The following is a 15,916-nucleotide window of genomic DNA, read 5'->3' on the forward strand; positions in this document are numbered from 1 at the left end:
GAGGTGGTTCTTGGTAGGAGATATGGCTACCCCTAATGTCGATGCAGGCTTTGCACAACCTGTCCATGCTAAGAACAGTGTTGTTAAGTTCTTGCGGTAACATTATCCATTCCTCTGCCAGTGCCATCTTCAGCTGGTGAACATTTTCTGGTGGGTGTGGACCTTCCGCTAGTCATCTCCCCAGAGCATCCTACGTGTGTTCAGTGGGATTTAGATCAAGAGAATGGGCAGGCCAGTCCATATGAACAATGTCCTCACTTTCCAAAAGCACATCAACAGCTGCAGTGCGATGGAGTGTGGCGTTATCATCCATAAACACGAACTCGGGGGCCAATGGCACCTCGGAACAGACGCGCATGGGGAAGGATTACCTCAGTACAGTAGCATGCACCGGTTACAGTACCGCCTTCCAGTTTCTAGAGTTATGTATGTCCATCCAAGATAACGCCTTCCCAGACGAGAACACCTCAACCATCATACCGATCCCTTTCAGTGATGTTTATGGGGTGATACCATGTGCAACCTCTCACCAGATTAGCTGACATCCAGAATCGCTGCTGAGACTGAATCTACTCTCATCAGAGTACCTTAAGTAAAGATTACCTTACCTAAAGAGTACCTTAAGTAAAGATTTTGTGGTTTTAACCTTTAGAAATAGTGTTGGTCCTTAAGTTTTGCACACCAGTGTAATGTCAGTGTAAATACACCATAATAGTCCCATAAATTTAACTGCATGAGTAGTGTAATGGCTTCATTTGTATTATTCTCTGGATGTATTATCATCAGACATCTTTAGCATGAAGTGTGGCTTGCGGAGAGGTGAAAGTTATGCTTAATTCGTGTGTAGTTACATCCTTGAGCCTCGGATTCGGGCTTGGTGTCCTGTTTTCTCAAGCGGTATGTTGTTTGTTTCGAAGATATTTCTCATACGTAGCATCGGGAACACGTTGCGATTTGACCTTTACGGATATAAAGCTACTTTTGAGTAATAGAAAGAGAAATAATGGATCCTGTAATTCATTTCACAGAGTTCTTGTGTTTCCAGACTCCAGCATAGCTTGCAATACAGTTGCCAAAGGCGAAAAATGTGTGAAACCAAATTGTAGGTTTTCCCATGAGAAAACTTCCGTAGTTATTATGGAAGAAGTATTGACTTCCAGTCGTTATACAATAGATATTTGTGGGTATCTCATAACTTCAAACTACCTTCGTGAACTAATAATAAATTGTCATAAAAAAGGGGTGGCTGTTAGATTGATAACTGATAAAGCTGCAGAAGAGACTAATGTTAGCGGAAGGCAAATAGGAATGATAAGAGCAGAAGGAATTCCAGTTAGGAGTAATAGTACAGCTTATTGGATGCATCATAAGTTTGTTATTGTGGATCAGCAAATCCTTCTTACTGGTTCTTTGAACTGGACTGAACAAGCCATGATGGGAAATTTTGAAAATATAATCATTACCACTGAAAAACAATTAGTAGAACCATTTATTGCTGAATTTGAAAAGTTATGGGCACTCTTTAAATTTTAAGGACAAACAATGGACATCCACTGTGATATATTTTTTTTCTTTCTTACTGTATAGAATAATTTTCACTGCAGTGAGTTATTTTATACAGTCAAATTATGCTAGCCTTAATGGCTTACGTGAATGTTTTATTATTTTAAATCATGTTTTAAGATCATTATCCATTTCTATCCCTTTCTCATACATCATATCCAACCTTTGAAGTGATTAATGGGATCTGTGGCACATGGGTCGGTTGTAGCTGTTCATTTAGGGGGAGGAAAAAGTTCTAGATTCAGTTTTTATCATCAACTTTTTTTGACCCATTGAATGTTAAGGCTAGTATATCTGAAACCATCTCATGAAGATGTTGAGTGCTAATGTGATAAAATTATCAATTTATATGTGAAACTCCTGGCCAAGCTGGCTGTGAAGGGTATATTGCAGGGTGTATTTATTTTCTCTGCAATAAAGAATATTTATTTATTTATTTATGTATTGTTGCTACCTTCACAACAAGATACCAGGTATTGCACTACTTTGAATAAATACCACTTCTCTAGTAGAGGAGACTGCTGTTATTTATTTTCAATGGTCACCACCACTAAGATGCATTTCGGAGCTTGTTGGCTCGTCAGTGGGCGGGCAGGTACTCTGATAATGCAGACGTAGTTAAATTTATGGGTAAACTATGGTGTATTTACACCGATATTATATAGTTAATTTCACCCTCTAACATATTATGCCTTGTGCATTTAGTCTTGAAAACTATATACTAATGCAGAGCAATTTATGAACTTATAATTAAGTGTAGGAAAATATCATGATTTGTTGGAGTTTGGAAATGGTGTCAGAAGCCTTGTCTCTCCCAAGAAACATCTCTTATGACAGGCTCTCTTAGTATCAGTCATATACTGCAAGAAAGTCACAGGCTAGGCATTTGCTACATGCACAAAAAAAAGTGTGTAATAAAAAACTAAATAATAACAATAATGAACACAATAGTAATAAAAATAAATAAAAAAACAATAAAAATACAGAGAAAGATATAAAAAAATAAATATATATAAAAGAGATAAGAAAATAGATTTCTCTAAGCTGTCAGCTTCAACTACCCTTGGGAGTTGAGACTGACAGCTTAGAGAAATTTCTAAACCTACAATCTAGTCTTGGCCAATCTATGTAGATCTTTTCAACGACCCTAAAAGAACAGCTCACTAACTGTGATCCATTCCCTGCAGGATAATGTAAAATGTACCGACTACCCACCAACCAAGGGGGTGGGGAATATAAAAGTAGACATTGAAGTCACTCTCTCTTCTTGCCTAATCCTGTATCCCCGACATGTGCAACTATTGTGGTGCCAGAAATGTTGCCGTTGGATGGTTGATAATTGGAAAAAAAAGGTGTGCTAGTCTGATGAATCATCTTTTCTTTTGTATCAATGCTGATAGTGGATATTACATATGGTGAAAACAAGAGTGAAATAATGGGCTAAATATTCATGATTCAGATAATGCATATGGTAACCACAGTGTCATAGAGAATGTTTTATTCTGAGATCCTGTGCTCTGATATAGTGCATCAGTGCACCATATCTATCCCAATGATATGGTGCACTTTTCTGTTGAAAATGCCATCAGTGTGGAAAAACAGGAAGTGTCCTGTCACCAAATCAAACTTTCCAGTAACTTGCTCTGATGCAAGTGCCGAATTTGTCTATTTTTTCCCATTGGCGTTTCACAATAGACAGCCATGCCATTGGGCTAGATGTGTACCAATATGGTTTTCACAACATTCAGAAGGTTAAACAGTCCAACTTTGACCCTCCACCTTCCCCAGATCTCATTCACGTCAAACATCCATGAGATGAGATGAGATTAAACAGATGGTGTGACGTGTGGATCCATTATCAGCCACTGTGAGTCATACATACATTTCAGTTGTCCTGCAAGCAGAATAGCATGTCATTTCTCTGGATGTATTATATCTCTTCATAATCATGTCATCCGTGCTACACAATGTTTAAATTAGCCATTTATCTGTGTCCCGGAGTCCAGCAGTGGCCATAATCAAGAGTATTAAATAAATAAGAAAGTGTATTCTATAATTGTGGGTACAGTTTCCGAAGTGCAGGATACAATAATCCACATTACAACACCAATTACTGTGGCAGTAAAAGGTTTGATCATCCTTTTAACATTGCAGTGGAAGCTGAGATATGCAGAAATAGCATGCCTATGGCCAGTAAACTTTTTTTTTTTTTTTTGCTATTCTACATACAAAAAATCCTTAAAAAGGAAAATTATATTAATTAAATTAAAATTCTTGAAATTGATTATCATCATCATCAGCCATTTTCAATCCACTGCAGGATGAAGGCCTCTCCAGCAACTTTCCAGTTCCTTCTGTTTTGAGCACTGACCATCCATTTACTACCCACAAACTCATGAATTTCATCTATCCATCTCCGCCTTTGTCTTCTAGAAATTGATATCTAACCATGAATAATATTATGAGGGCGAATTTTCTCCAACTCTTGTAGCTGATTGTCTTTTTATTTTGGGTTCATACTCAGTATACTAGGATCCATCACAAGTTATAGATTTTTAAAAAAAAAGTCTGGATCACTGCCATCTTAATCAAATCTTGACACACAACAACTTGTTCCTCCTGTTCCACCATCACTGCATGTGGCGCAAGGTGCAAGCACATTTTGCTTTTTATCAAATCTTCAACAACATTTGAACATGTGGTATCCTTGCTGATACGAAGCCGATCTGCTATCATTTGGAGGGACAGGTGGTGATCTTCCATTAACAGCTGCCAAACGTTTTTGATGGTCAAGTCTGTACAAGACTCGAATGGGCAACCACTCTGCGCATCATCCCGAATATCTTCCCACCCTTCATTGAACTGCCCGAACCAACAAAAAATGTTGGATCATGATAGCGCTTTATGTCCATAATCTGCATTTAAAGCTATTTTTCTGGCTTTAAAACAAATTTTTATTGCCACTCTTTGCTTTGTCTTCAAATCCATTATGACATTGTTTTACTGTGCCAACTTAAACGTGTTTTTTTTCAGTAAAACACCTTTGTGCATACTGATGAAACTTGCTGCAGAACCAGTTCAGACTTGACATTGAATAGTTTCAACAGTTGCTAATGTATGGCACTAAAGTATCGTGAAAAAAAAAAAAAATCAGTCCTGAAACTTTTCAGCCTCATCTTGTATATAGCACAGGATTTAATTAAAATAAGCAGTTTAAATTTGAAGAATTATTATTACTTAAAAAGAATAATTGCTTAAGAAAATTTAGGGCAAAAAAACCTTATGTTATAAGAACATTATTGTACAGCTTAGGGCAGTAGCTTCAGTTTTGTGCATAGTTTTGAGCAAACAGAATTATAATTCAGTAAAGGTGAAGACCAGGTGAAGCTATGTTTTTATTAAAAAAATTAATTCTTCTTAAGAATGTTTTTATTAATTTTTTAATGCTGTTTCACAATGGATGCTTTCAAAAATTAAAGCTTCCTTGTGTTTCCAGATGTATATTTTTTTAAAAAATATATCTTTTGAAAGCATTCTACATGATTGGCTACAAAAATTATGTATTTTCAGAAATAATGCCTTTTCAAAATCCAGGCAGCTTTCACTTCTGAGAGTCACCTCTGTGTGTGTGTGTGTGTGTGTGTGTCGGGGGGGGGGGGATTAACTTGGGAATGAGCTTCCCAAATTTGCTATTTCTTCTTATTATTTTTTTTTTTATTAAGAGTAATCTGTTGCAATTTTTCCTGCTTTCCAAGAATTTTGAGTATGTATGCTTTCATTTATAAGTGGCTTTCTTTTCTTTATTTTATTCTTCAGTTGCTATAGTACTCTTGACTATCTCTTGTAAAAAGTCAAAATATTTTATAATTTTTCTAATGCTCTTTTGCAGGTAGCAATCCAGCTGAATGATACTCATCCAGCTCTGGCAATTCCAGAACTCATGAGGATTCTTGTGGATATTGAAGGCCTCTCATGGGAGAAGGTAAATTTACTCTTCTCTCATTTATATCCTAGTAATTGAACTGGTTGCATTTTCAGTATGGCTTTATGATTACCAAGTGTTAAGGTCTGATTGACAGATGAACAAGGGATTAGATATGCAATTTGGTGGGCAGGAGCAGCAGTGCGTAGCACACGCTTCTTGATTAGACCGGGGTTCGAGCCCGTGACCACTAAATACGAAGGATGCAGAAAGGTCAGGGGATGACCACCGCATATCCCTGGAGCAATATGGCCTTAGTTGCTAATGCTCCTAAAAACCAAATAACAAACAACATGCAATTTAGTGAAATTTTGTTGAGAGAGAAAAGAGGGGCTTTATTAATTTTATTATTTGTTCCCTTTCTGATAAATCTGGAATACAAATTTGGTAGTGAGGAGGTAGGTTATGTAATATGGCAGTTATTTTTTTTTACAAGGGCAAATGAAATTCTCAAAAATTTCAATACATTGAATTATGTTATTTAACTATTAGCATTATTTTAATTAATTCATAAGCTGCCCACAAGTCTCCACAAATGGTTGACTAGATCTTCAAATGGATTCCAATTCAGAATTGTGAACAACAAGGTGGGTTGGATGCCAGTGTTGATACAGTTTCCTAACTTTGACTTTATAATTCTTTATATAATATAAAATAATTTTTAGTATTTCATCTAAAATGTTTTGAACATCTCTTGTAAGGTATGATCACCTTTTGAGAACATACATACAGCAATCTGTGTATTATATGTTGTTATATCAGTTTTTATGTTATATTTAAGTATTAGAAAATGAAATGCACAAGGCATAATTTCTTATGGGTTTAGGTAATTAACTATATAATATTGGTGCAGAAATTTGATCTACGTATGTAGTGTAAAAGGCATTTTAATAGTATCTCATATTGTGGGTGCCTTCACAATGAGATAGCTAGTATTGCACTACTTCAAATAAATAACACTTCTCTAGTAGAGAAGACTACTGTTATTTATTTTCCGTGGATACCACCACCCAGACAATTGTTTCAAAGCTTTTTGGCTTCATTATCAGTGAGTGGGCAGGTACCCTGGTAATGCAACATGCCATCACAGTTGCGAAGTTATTTCTACAGTATGAGAGATGCAAAATGGTGTATAAATAATAATGTATTAGAATTAATAATAATGTATTAGAAATTTGAACTACATACGTAGTTCAAATTTATTGGTAAACTATGGTGTATCTACGCCAATATTATATAGTTAATTTCCTAAACCCATAAGAAATTATGCCTTGTGCATATCATTTTCTAATACATTATTATTTATACACCATTTGGCATCTCTCATATTGTGGAAATAACTTCAACTGTGATGGCATGTTGCATTACCAGGGTACCTGCCCACTCACTGATGATGAAGCGTAAAAGCTTCAAAACGATCAACTGGGTGGTGGTATCCCCAGAAAATAAATAACAGTAGTCTTCTCTACTAGAGAAACGTTATTTATTTGAAGTAGTGCCAATACCAGCTATCTCATTGTGAAGGCACCCACAATATGAGATACTATTAAAACGATGCCTTTTTACCTACATAGTAGTTCAAATTTATGGTGCATCTACACCAATATTATATAGTTATATTTAAGATACCCATGTTCTTTGTTTTCATATGTATCCTAACAACCCTGGAACCTCGCCATAACAGGTGTTATGTACTAAGTTCTGTACTCCCTTTAGTGCATAATAAAGATCATTTATTTATTTAATACTTGATTTATTTTAAAGAGTATTAAAAACAGTGTGATTTAACAAAAAATACATGGTAGACATTTAGTGTATGACACACTAAAGGTTTTAATATTTGATAAAACACTAAAATCCAAGTATCCGTATATAATATTAATCATATGACAGAGTTAAAAGCTCCTATTGCTTGGTCAAATAGGTAAAAAGAAATTAGAAAATCAATAATTATTTTATTTTAATTTTAATGTTCTGTTGTACTCCAGTGTGATCCCCAAGGAATTTACAGTAAATCCACTCGGAAAAGAGTGTATGCTACTGTACTTTCGCTACATTTATTCAGAGTGATTAGAGTGATAAATCTGTAATAAATTTTTTGTTTATATGCTAGGATGACCACATAAGGTCAGAGGAGTTCACAATATAGAGAGAATACAAGCTCATTATACCATATTTAGTAGTCACGTGGACTCGAACCATGGTCATCCAAAGCTTGTGTACTTTTGTACCAACATGCTTGATCACTATGTTGAGGGGATCGTAAAAACTTTCCACAAGATTTGAACTACTGATTTGTGGACATCCATATTATATTTAGAGACAACCTGCCTACCAGTTGAGATAACAATGATGATTTAAGAGACCAGAATTTTTAATGAGCTATACCAGACATCCATTCCAGGAAGTTTCTCATGTGGTTGAACTGTAATTATATGATATACCAATGCTTCATGCTTTAGTTGTATCTGCACTCTTTCAAAACCCAGCCCTGTTTATTAGTTGTGAGTATCACTGCATTTATGTGATAATTCTCTTTCTCAATTTTTAAACTTTGTATAAATTTGGAGGTAAGAGATAGTTCACGTAGTTGTTATTATTTGTTATCCTGTATTTAATTGAAGGCTTTATCTTGCTGTTGTATCTGAAGGATTTTTTTTTTATTTTTTTTTGTTGTATCTAGGCATGGGACATTACTGTACAAACTTGTGCATATACAAACCATACTGTGTTACCAGAAGCTTTGGAACGTTGGCCAGTTTCTATGCTGGATCATATTTTACCCCGTCATTTGCAGATTATTTATGATATTAATGCTCATCACTTAAAGGTAAGTAATCATTTTTTAAGATATGCAGCTGTCAATACAATTTGTTATATTCAGTATCAAAGTATAGCAGATGAACAATGAAATAATTTTGTAATTGTATTTAATATCTGACATATACTTTAACTCTTAACCAGGTGCAAAAAATTTCTAATAAACCAACACGACCAGTAAAGGTTAAAGAAGTGGACCGATTATTAGAAGGAATGGGCAAAAAGAATGGTTCCTTAAGATATAATAAATAAATTTTACCCACTAAGTTATAAAATTCCTTATATTTTTTCCTCCTGAAAAAGCATCCTTGGGATCTCTTAGACCCTGTGCCTGGTATACTGTTAAATTTTTATTTTGGATTTGAATAGCCTGGTGTATGATTTTTTTTAAATTTTCCAATGAATTAGCTTAACAATCTGTTAACACTTCATAAGATGATAAAAGAATTTTTAGATATGATATAGTGCATCATAATATATACAAATGTTTTTTTCTGTTTGAGTTCCTCTGTAGATTTTGGAGATGATTTTCATTGCATTTCATAACGTTATGTAATGCATTAAAATTTAGGTTTACTTCACAATTACCAATAGCATTCTGATCTGACAGATAGCTTCACTAGTGTTGATGCAGTGACATATTTTTAAATCTTTACTTGAATATTTTAAATTTAAAAAACATTGCTTCAGTTTAGATGTTATTTAAATGCAGAAAAATCATGTTTAGCCATTGGATATACAGAACAAAATGTCAGGATAGTCCAGCCAACTGACGTTTGGATAGCTCCTTTAATAATCTCCTTTTTTTTTTTTTTTTTACAGTATATGTAAGATCGTAGCAACCAGTTTGGTTTTTGTTTCTCTAAATCTGCAAACAGTGTTTTATTGACTGTGTGTGTGCTAAAAGTTGTGCTAAATTTTGTTCATAACATTAAATTTATAATGTATTAAATTAGGAAACTTAATTACAGCTTAATATTTTAAGATTGTTTCTTGTTATGTTAAGATTAAGTTTCTTAATATATTAAGAAATTTAATTGCAATTTAATATGTTATAAAAATATTAAGTTGCAATCAATAAACATTAAGAATATGTCTGTATAACATATTTATTTATTTCTCATCAGCAAGTAACAGAAAAGTGGCCTGGTGATATAGACAGAATGAGAAGAATGTCACTAGTTGAAGAAGAAGGTGAGAAATCTATCAATATGGCTCACCTTGCTATTGTTGGTTCCCATGCAATAAACGGAGTTGCCAAACTACACTCGGAGATTATCAAGAATGATATGTAAGTTTTTAAGCATTGCATCTGTAATTATTTTGTGAATAATGCAATTTAATTTTCTTGTTTTTACATTAATTTTCTAATGTTTTTACATTATCCAAAAGCACTTTAAGTAGAGATCAAACAGTGGTAGATATGTTTAGAGAGATGTAAAAAAAAAAAAAAAAATGAAAATTAAAACATTGTATATTTCCACTACAGCAGGCCCTCGTTATAACGTGGTTTGCTCTACGCTGATTTACTATAACACTGTTCTTATATTATAACTAGGGCTTGCATAAAACAGAAATTTCAAAACAGAGTTTAACCGAAGTTTACTCATAAAACCGGTTTTAAAACCGATTTTCTCAGACTTAGGGAAAATAATTAAAAGCTTATAACACAGATATTTATTTTATCTTGGGTAGATTGTACAAATCGTAATCAAATCTTTTAAACAAAATCTATCGCCTCAGAAAGTAAAAAAATATAAAAAAATTAAAATGCTCCCAAAAAGTAACCAGCTTGAGATTATACAAAATTACAAATTGTATTCAAATCCTTTGAATAAAAACTATCTTCTCGTATAGTAAACAAAAAAATAATAAGCCCTATAATAATAATAATAAATAAAAATAATGTGAAAAAAACAGCTTAAAGTATTTGTAAAATACTTTACAAATAGTAAAGTATTTAAAAATAAATACTTTACTATTTATTGCTCAGCTTTTTTCTGAAAATGATCCTTAAAAAAACAGTATATTATGCATTTTGCCTGATAGACTTGACCTTATTTTTGTGTTAAAGAAACCAGTGATCGAAAACACTCTCTCAGATTGGACACTTGTTGGTTTAACGGTCAGCAGTGCTCTATAAACTTTCTCCAGCTTTTCACTTCTACTGCTAGTTGCATCCAAAATTTTAAATTTTTGCTGATTTCCAATTCACTTGGATATTTTGAAGGCACGTCAGTTAATCTCTCTATTACACTATCATACTCTCGCATGAGTGTATCTTCAACATCGGAACTAGACGAGTCTTTGTTTTCTTCTAAAAGAACAGTTCGTTTATTTTGAGTTTCTTCATTCAACGCTAAGACTCCTTCGGAATGTTTTGCAAATAATCTCTGATAAATCTCTTCAGCATGCTTTTTCAAAACTTGCTTACTTGGAAAATCAAAAGTTCTTGAACCTGAATCTTCTTTCCTAAACTTTTTGGGGTTGTGTAGATAGCTCAGCAAAGCCACATTTGGGCAATTTCGTCTTGCATTGTAACGCTGCAAGGCTTTGGTGAAACTTTAAAGCAAATGGGTTTTCTGCTGTATCAAGCTTAGCAAACAGAAATTCTATTGAAGACTCTGCTTTAAGTAAGTCTGTATCTTCTGAGGTCTGTAGCCTTCAGAATCATTTCAACTGGTCGCAAAGTTTCACATAGCAATTCAAGGTTTTCCAGTCATCATCAGACACAGCTTCAGTTGATAGTACTGCACATAGAGCAATTGGAAGGCAATTTTTCAATTTCAGAAATCTCTCAATCATATAGAATGTGCTATCCCATCTAGTCTTGCAATCTAATATAAGTTTATATTCTTTCCCATTAAATTTTGCTTTAACAAAATTTTGAAATATGTCATTTTTGGTAGGCGATTTTCGAAAAAGCTTGCAAATTTTTCTGACTTTGTTAATAGTTTGTGCAATATTGGCCATTGGACTGAAGAAATAAATGAGCTCATCGGTAAAGTCGGTTTGATAAAGCATGCCTTGCTGTCTTTCTGCAACTTCATCATCACTACTTTCTTCATTATTTTCATTTTCTTCATTGTCTTTGGGAGACTCAGAGACTGTGGCACCATAGTTGATTGCTTTTTCATAAAGTACATCTATAACTGACAGATGTATACAACGGGCTATACATTGTTGATGATTAGGCGTAATTTACTTGCCAAACTTAATCATCATTGCTGCTCCATCGGTGGTGCAGGTAACAATATCCTCATCCAAATTCAAACCAAATTCCTTCAAGTGTCCATTCACAATTTGCTCAGTTCTTCTGCTATCAAGTGAACCATTAATCTCAATAAGACCTAACGACCAATGATTGTCTTTTGAATGCACATTTATATTCATATACCTTTTATTTTGTATAGACGTATATTCGTCTAGAGTCAATGAATACCATGCACCCAAAACCAATGAATTTTTGAAATGCTGAATGAGTTCTTCTTTCTTAGTTTTATAATAATTCAGAACCATATTTTTAATTCCATTCACTGAGACTGGTGGTAATTTATCATATTTATTTCTCTGAAGGTGAAGGCTTGATTGTATAAACTCACTCTTGGCAATTGAATTACAAGAAAATCCATCTAAAGCAGCTAATTTTGAAATCTCTTCTTCCATAGATTTTTTAACGATAAAGTTTTTTAATGTTCTTACCATTTTTACGGGAGGTTCACTGTTATCTTGTTTAATGTCAATCTGATGCATTTTCTTTAAATGCAACATCAAAGATGATGTTGATCCTCCAGACGACTTCATTATCTTCTAACATTTCGAACATTGTGCTTCATCTTTGCTCTTTCGAGCAAAATAATTCCATACATTTGATTTCATCTTAGACATTAAGAGGAATAAATATTAATTAGTAGGAATTTATATCATCGACAATTTTAAATAAAAATATTGAAGATAACAAAGGCACAATACTATGCATCACTCCCGCAAGCACTGAATGAAGAGTCTAAACGAGGCAAGTTTCAGTTTTCACGAAGTAAATTTTTTATTTACTTGCAATTTTTTTTTCCCCAATTAAATCTATTGTATTTTCAAAATTACATAAAAGCTAAATTTGGTGAAGCTGCTTTTTGGAGAACATTTGATCGCAAATTTAATAGGAATAAAGAAGAAAAAAACTTTCTATGATTGAAATTTGATGCAATATTCAGCGAATCTGTTTCTAGTAGGTAACTAGAATAAGGCGCGTTCCATAACTTGCCTGGCGAACAAGATAGATGGAACGGAGAAATGTTGAGCATTTTCTTTTACGCTATCGCTCCGACTCACTCAGTCGTAAATGAGTACACCTGCATCGTGCCATGATACAGGTGAGAAGATGAAAGGTACCGCTCCTAGATTTGGGCCACTTGCCCATGAGATTCGTACCTTAAAATAAAATAAAAAAACATGTTTAAAACATAAAGCAGTTGAATGATCCAGACAAACGAACAAACAAAAGAAAATGTGCGTAACAAAAAACTATATTCGAGGGCTAACTAAAAAAAATATTTGAATCCGGTTTTAGAAGCTCTGTTTCGGTTTTAACAACTCAATATGAAAACCGGTTTTAACCGGTTTATAAAACCGGTTTGCAAGCCCTAATTATAACCCATATCTCACTCTAACGCGGTTACAACTCATTATAATGCTCTTTTACCAATGTACAGATTGAATTTTTGGCATGTTTAACGAAAATGTTTTATCTGATGTAGTCGATAGCTTGAAAATGAATAGCAAAGTTTCCTATGCTGATTGCGAAATTTTCCCATGCTCAGTGAAATTTTCCCGTGCTCAGTGAAATTTTCTCCCATGCTAATTTGATTGCACTATGGTGATTTGTTACGTAGTTGCGAGATCAACATTTTAAAATTGATCAAGTATATTGCTTGTAATATTTGCGTTATATGCATTTATCCGAAGTCTAGTCATCACTCGGTACAGTGTTAGACATTGTCTGTAACGGACAGTTTACTCAAACATTGTATCATAATTAATGTAATGCGGTTACATTTTCAAAGATTAATAATGGTGGATAAGAATTAAAAAGGAATAATGTCTGGAGGCAGTACGAAGCCTACTAAGATAAGAAAAATACTGAATTTGAAAATGAAATAAGTTTTGAAGTGAATCGATTCCGTTCAATGACAAGTGGACGACTGGCAGATTCAACTGTAACAACAATTTTAAAAAAAATAAAGAATTAATTTTAGCAGTGGGAAAGACAGCTGTTCCACTGGAAGCAACTGGGCCGACCATTATAATTGAAATGGAAAGACTTCTAAATAATTTTATTGAAGATAATATCCAACGCACAATTCCGTTAAGTTAAATATTATTAAAGAAAAAGTGATTAGTCTATATGATGATTTGAAGAAAGTTTACCTTTAAAAAAAAACAAAATAAAGTGGAACCATTTAAAGCTAGTAAGGGCTGGTAAGATAGATTTAAAATCCAGGGAGAAGCCACAAGTGCAGATCAAGAAGGAGCTGAAACTTTCTAAAAAATTATTGAAGAGTGGTGCTAAACTTCTCAACAAATTTTTAACATAGATGAAACAGGACTTTTTTGGAAACGAATGCGTAAAAGAAGTTTCATATCGAAAGAAGAAAAAAAAACATTCCAGACTTCAAAGTGGTGAAGGATCAGTTGACTTTATTGTTGGGTGGTAACGCTGTGGGATTTTAAAGGAAAAACCCCTTTTAGTTTACTAGGAAGATGGCCAAAGTACAACCCAAAATCGACCAAAGTTATGAAAACTCGGTAGCCCAGGGCCATCGGATTAATAAATTCATGATTTTAATTGGCATTTTAAGTTTAATTTTGATACCTAATGTAGTTACTTACCACATAATTATATACGTATGTAATGGAGAATATTTTATATGTACAAATTTTTAATATTAAATATTTTGACTGACATTTGTACGTCTCTTTGCTGCTGTTTATTATTGATTAGGAAATATCCTATGGCATAGACTGCGACTCACAAATACATATGTTACATTACGGGAATATGGCACTTGCTTAGCACTCTGTTTTTCGGGAACGAATTATCAGCATTAAGTGGGGTTCCCTGTATATGCATAATTTGATATCCTTCGATTCACAAAACTGGAAATAACAAAATGAATGCACTCATTTCAAGTTAACACATGTTGCCATTTCCTTTAAAAAGACTTTTTAAGTACTTATTTTTTTTACTTATGTAATGATTTTGTTTCACTGCATGCAGTATAGTTTGGAATGGTTTATACATTTAAGTTGGGTAATGACAAGTTGTTTTTTCAAATTCTGCTATAAAACTAGAGTTTATTTATAAATATGTTGGTGTCTAAAAGGTACGAGTAATTGCATAAATGTTTACTTAAATTAATGTTTTGATGTAATTTAGATGATAAATCTGAATATAAATGATATTAAGCTATAGAACATGCAAATCAAGTAGGCTATAAAAATGTGCAATGCAGCAGCACTGCTAATTTTTAATCTATTGTGGTCTGATTAATACTTTTATTTTTTCTGTAGATTTCAACAGAGGCATTTGGATGATTTAGAATTAGGATGGAAGTTGGAAACTGAATCCTTAGATTTAAATGCATCAAGAATGGTAATCGTAATGTTATCAAGGGATAGGAGCAGTGTCTTGAAGTCAGGTACAAAGTTGGCCAAGATTTGCATCATTTCAAGATTACTGAAGTCTGTTTCTAACAGTGAGATGCCACAGAAAAGTGCCTTCTAAACGTCTTCAGAATTCCAATATTTGTACAAACAATAATATACGTGTACAAATTAAATAAATGATTTAAAAAGATCTTATGGAATATTTTGGGGATTGACAAATATTTCATAAGAAAAACACTGTCATAGCAGGATAACAATCAGGCAGCCATCAGACTTTTGGTGACTGCAGAAATGATTGCTTCAAGGAAAACTGCAGAATGCTTCAGCAAAGAGAATGCTATATGAAGATCTCATGTTTTGTGTTCTCTCTTCACCTAGGAATCTAGGAAGTTTCTGATCATGTGACCTCTTTCATTCAGTGTTATTTTTCACTCCAAAAGTTTGATCACTATGACACTTTTACTCCCTCCTTATGTGGTGGAGGGGGCTGAAGTAAGAGGTAATAATTCTGCAAATCTTTTTTATTCACCTGTCAGACTGGTGCTTTCTGCTCATTATGATTCTCCCTATGCAATCAGATGTACAAGGCCAGGCTCTAATGTTAAGTGGTCAGCTGAATGCACAATGAGCCTTTGATATTAATTCCTTTAAGGGTAATGATTAGTTTGTTCAGGCATTCAGATTTGTCCAACAAAATGCTAAATTTTCATTTAGTTCTCCCCCCCCCCACTCTGTGTAGCTTACAAAAAGGCATCTCTTGTGGCATTATATCCAGCTACAGTCAGGTCTGCATACCTATTACACAGGTCATACAGTAAGTCTCTGATCTTGGATCTGAAGAAGCAAGTCTCTGATCTGTAGAATTTGTGAATATAGTATCTTGGGGCC

At 33.8% G+C, this 15,916-nt stretch overlaps 1 protein-coding gene across 1 annotated transcript in view; it reads left to right on the forward strand.

Annotated features, from left to right (window-relative positions):
• The window catches only part of LOC150088576 (glycogen phosphorylase-like), a 206,463-nt gene that overhangs the window by 147,487 nt on the left and 43,060 nt on the right, over positions 1-15,916 (forward strand). Inside the window, exons 8-10 of the mRNA XM_090369579.1 lie at positions 5,453-5,545; positions 8,229-8,375; positions 9,493-9,656. Coding sequence (XP_090225705.1) covers positions 5,453-5,545; positions 8,229-8,375; positions 9,493-9,656 — 404 coding nt within the window. The remainder of the gene's footprint in view (positions 1-5,452; positions 5,546-8,228; positions 8,376-9,492; positions 9,657-15,916) is intronic.

This window comes from Mastigoproctus giganteus, chromosome 3, assembly GCF_048544385.1.
Source record: "Mastigoproctus giganteus isolate SK-2022 chromosome 3, ASM4854438v1, whole genome shotgun sequence".
Classification (NCBI taxonomy): domain Eukaryota; kingdom Metazoa; phylum Arthropoda; class Arachnida; order Uropygi; family Thelyphonidae; genus Mastigoproctus; species Mastigoproctus giganteus.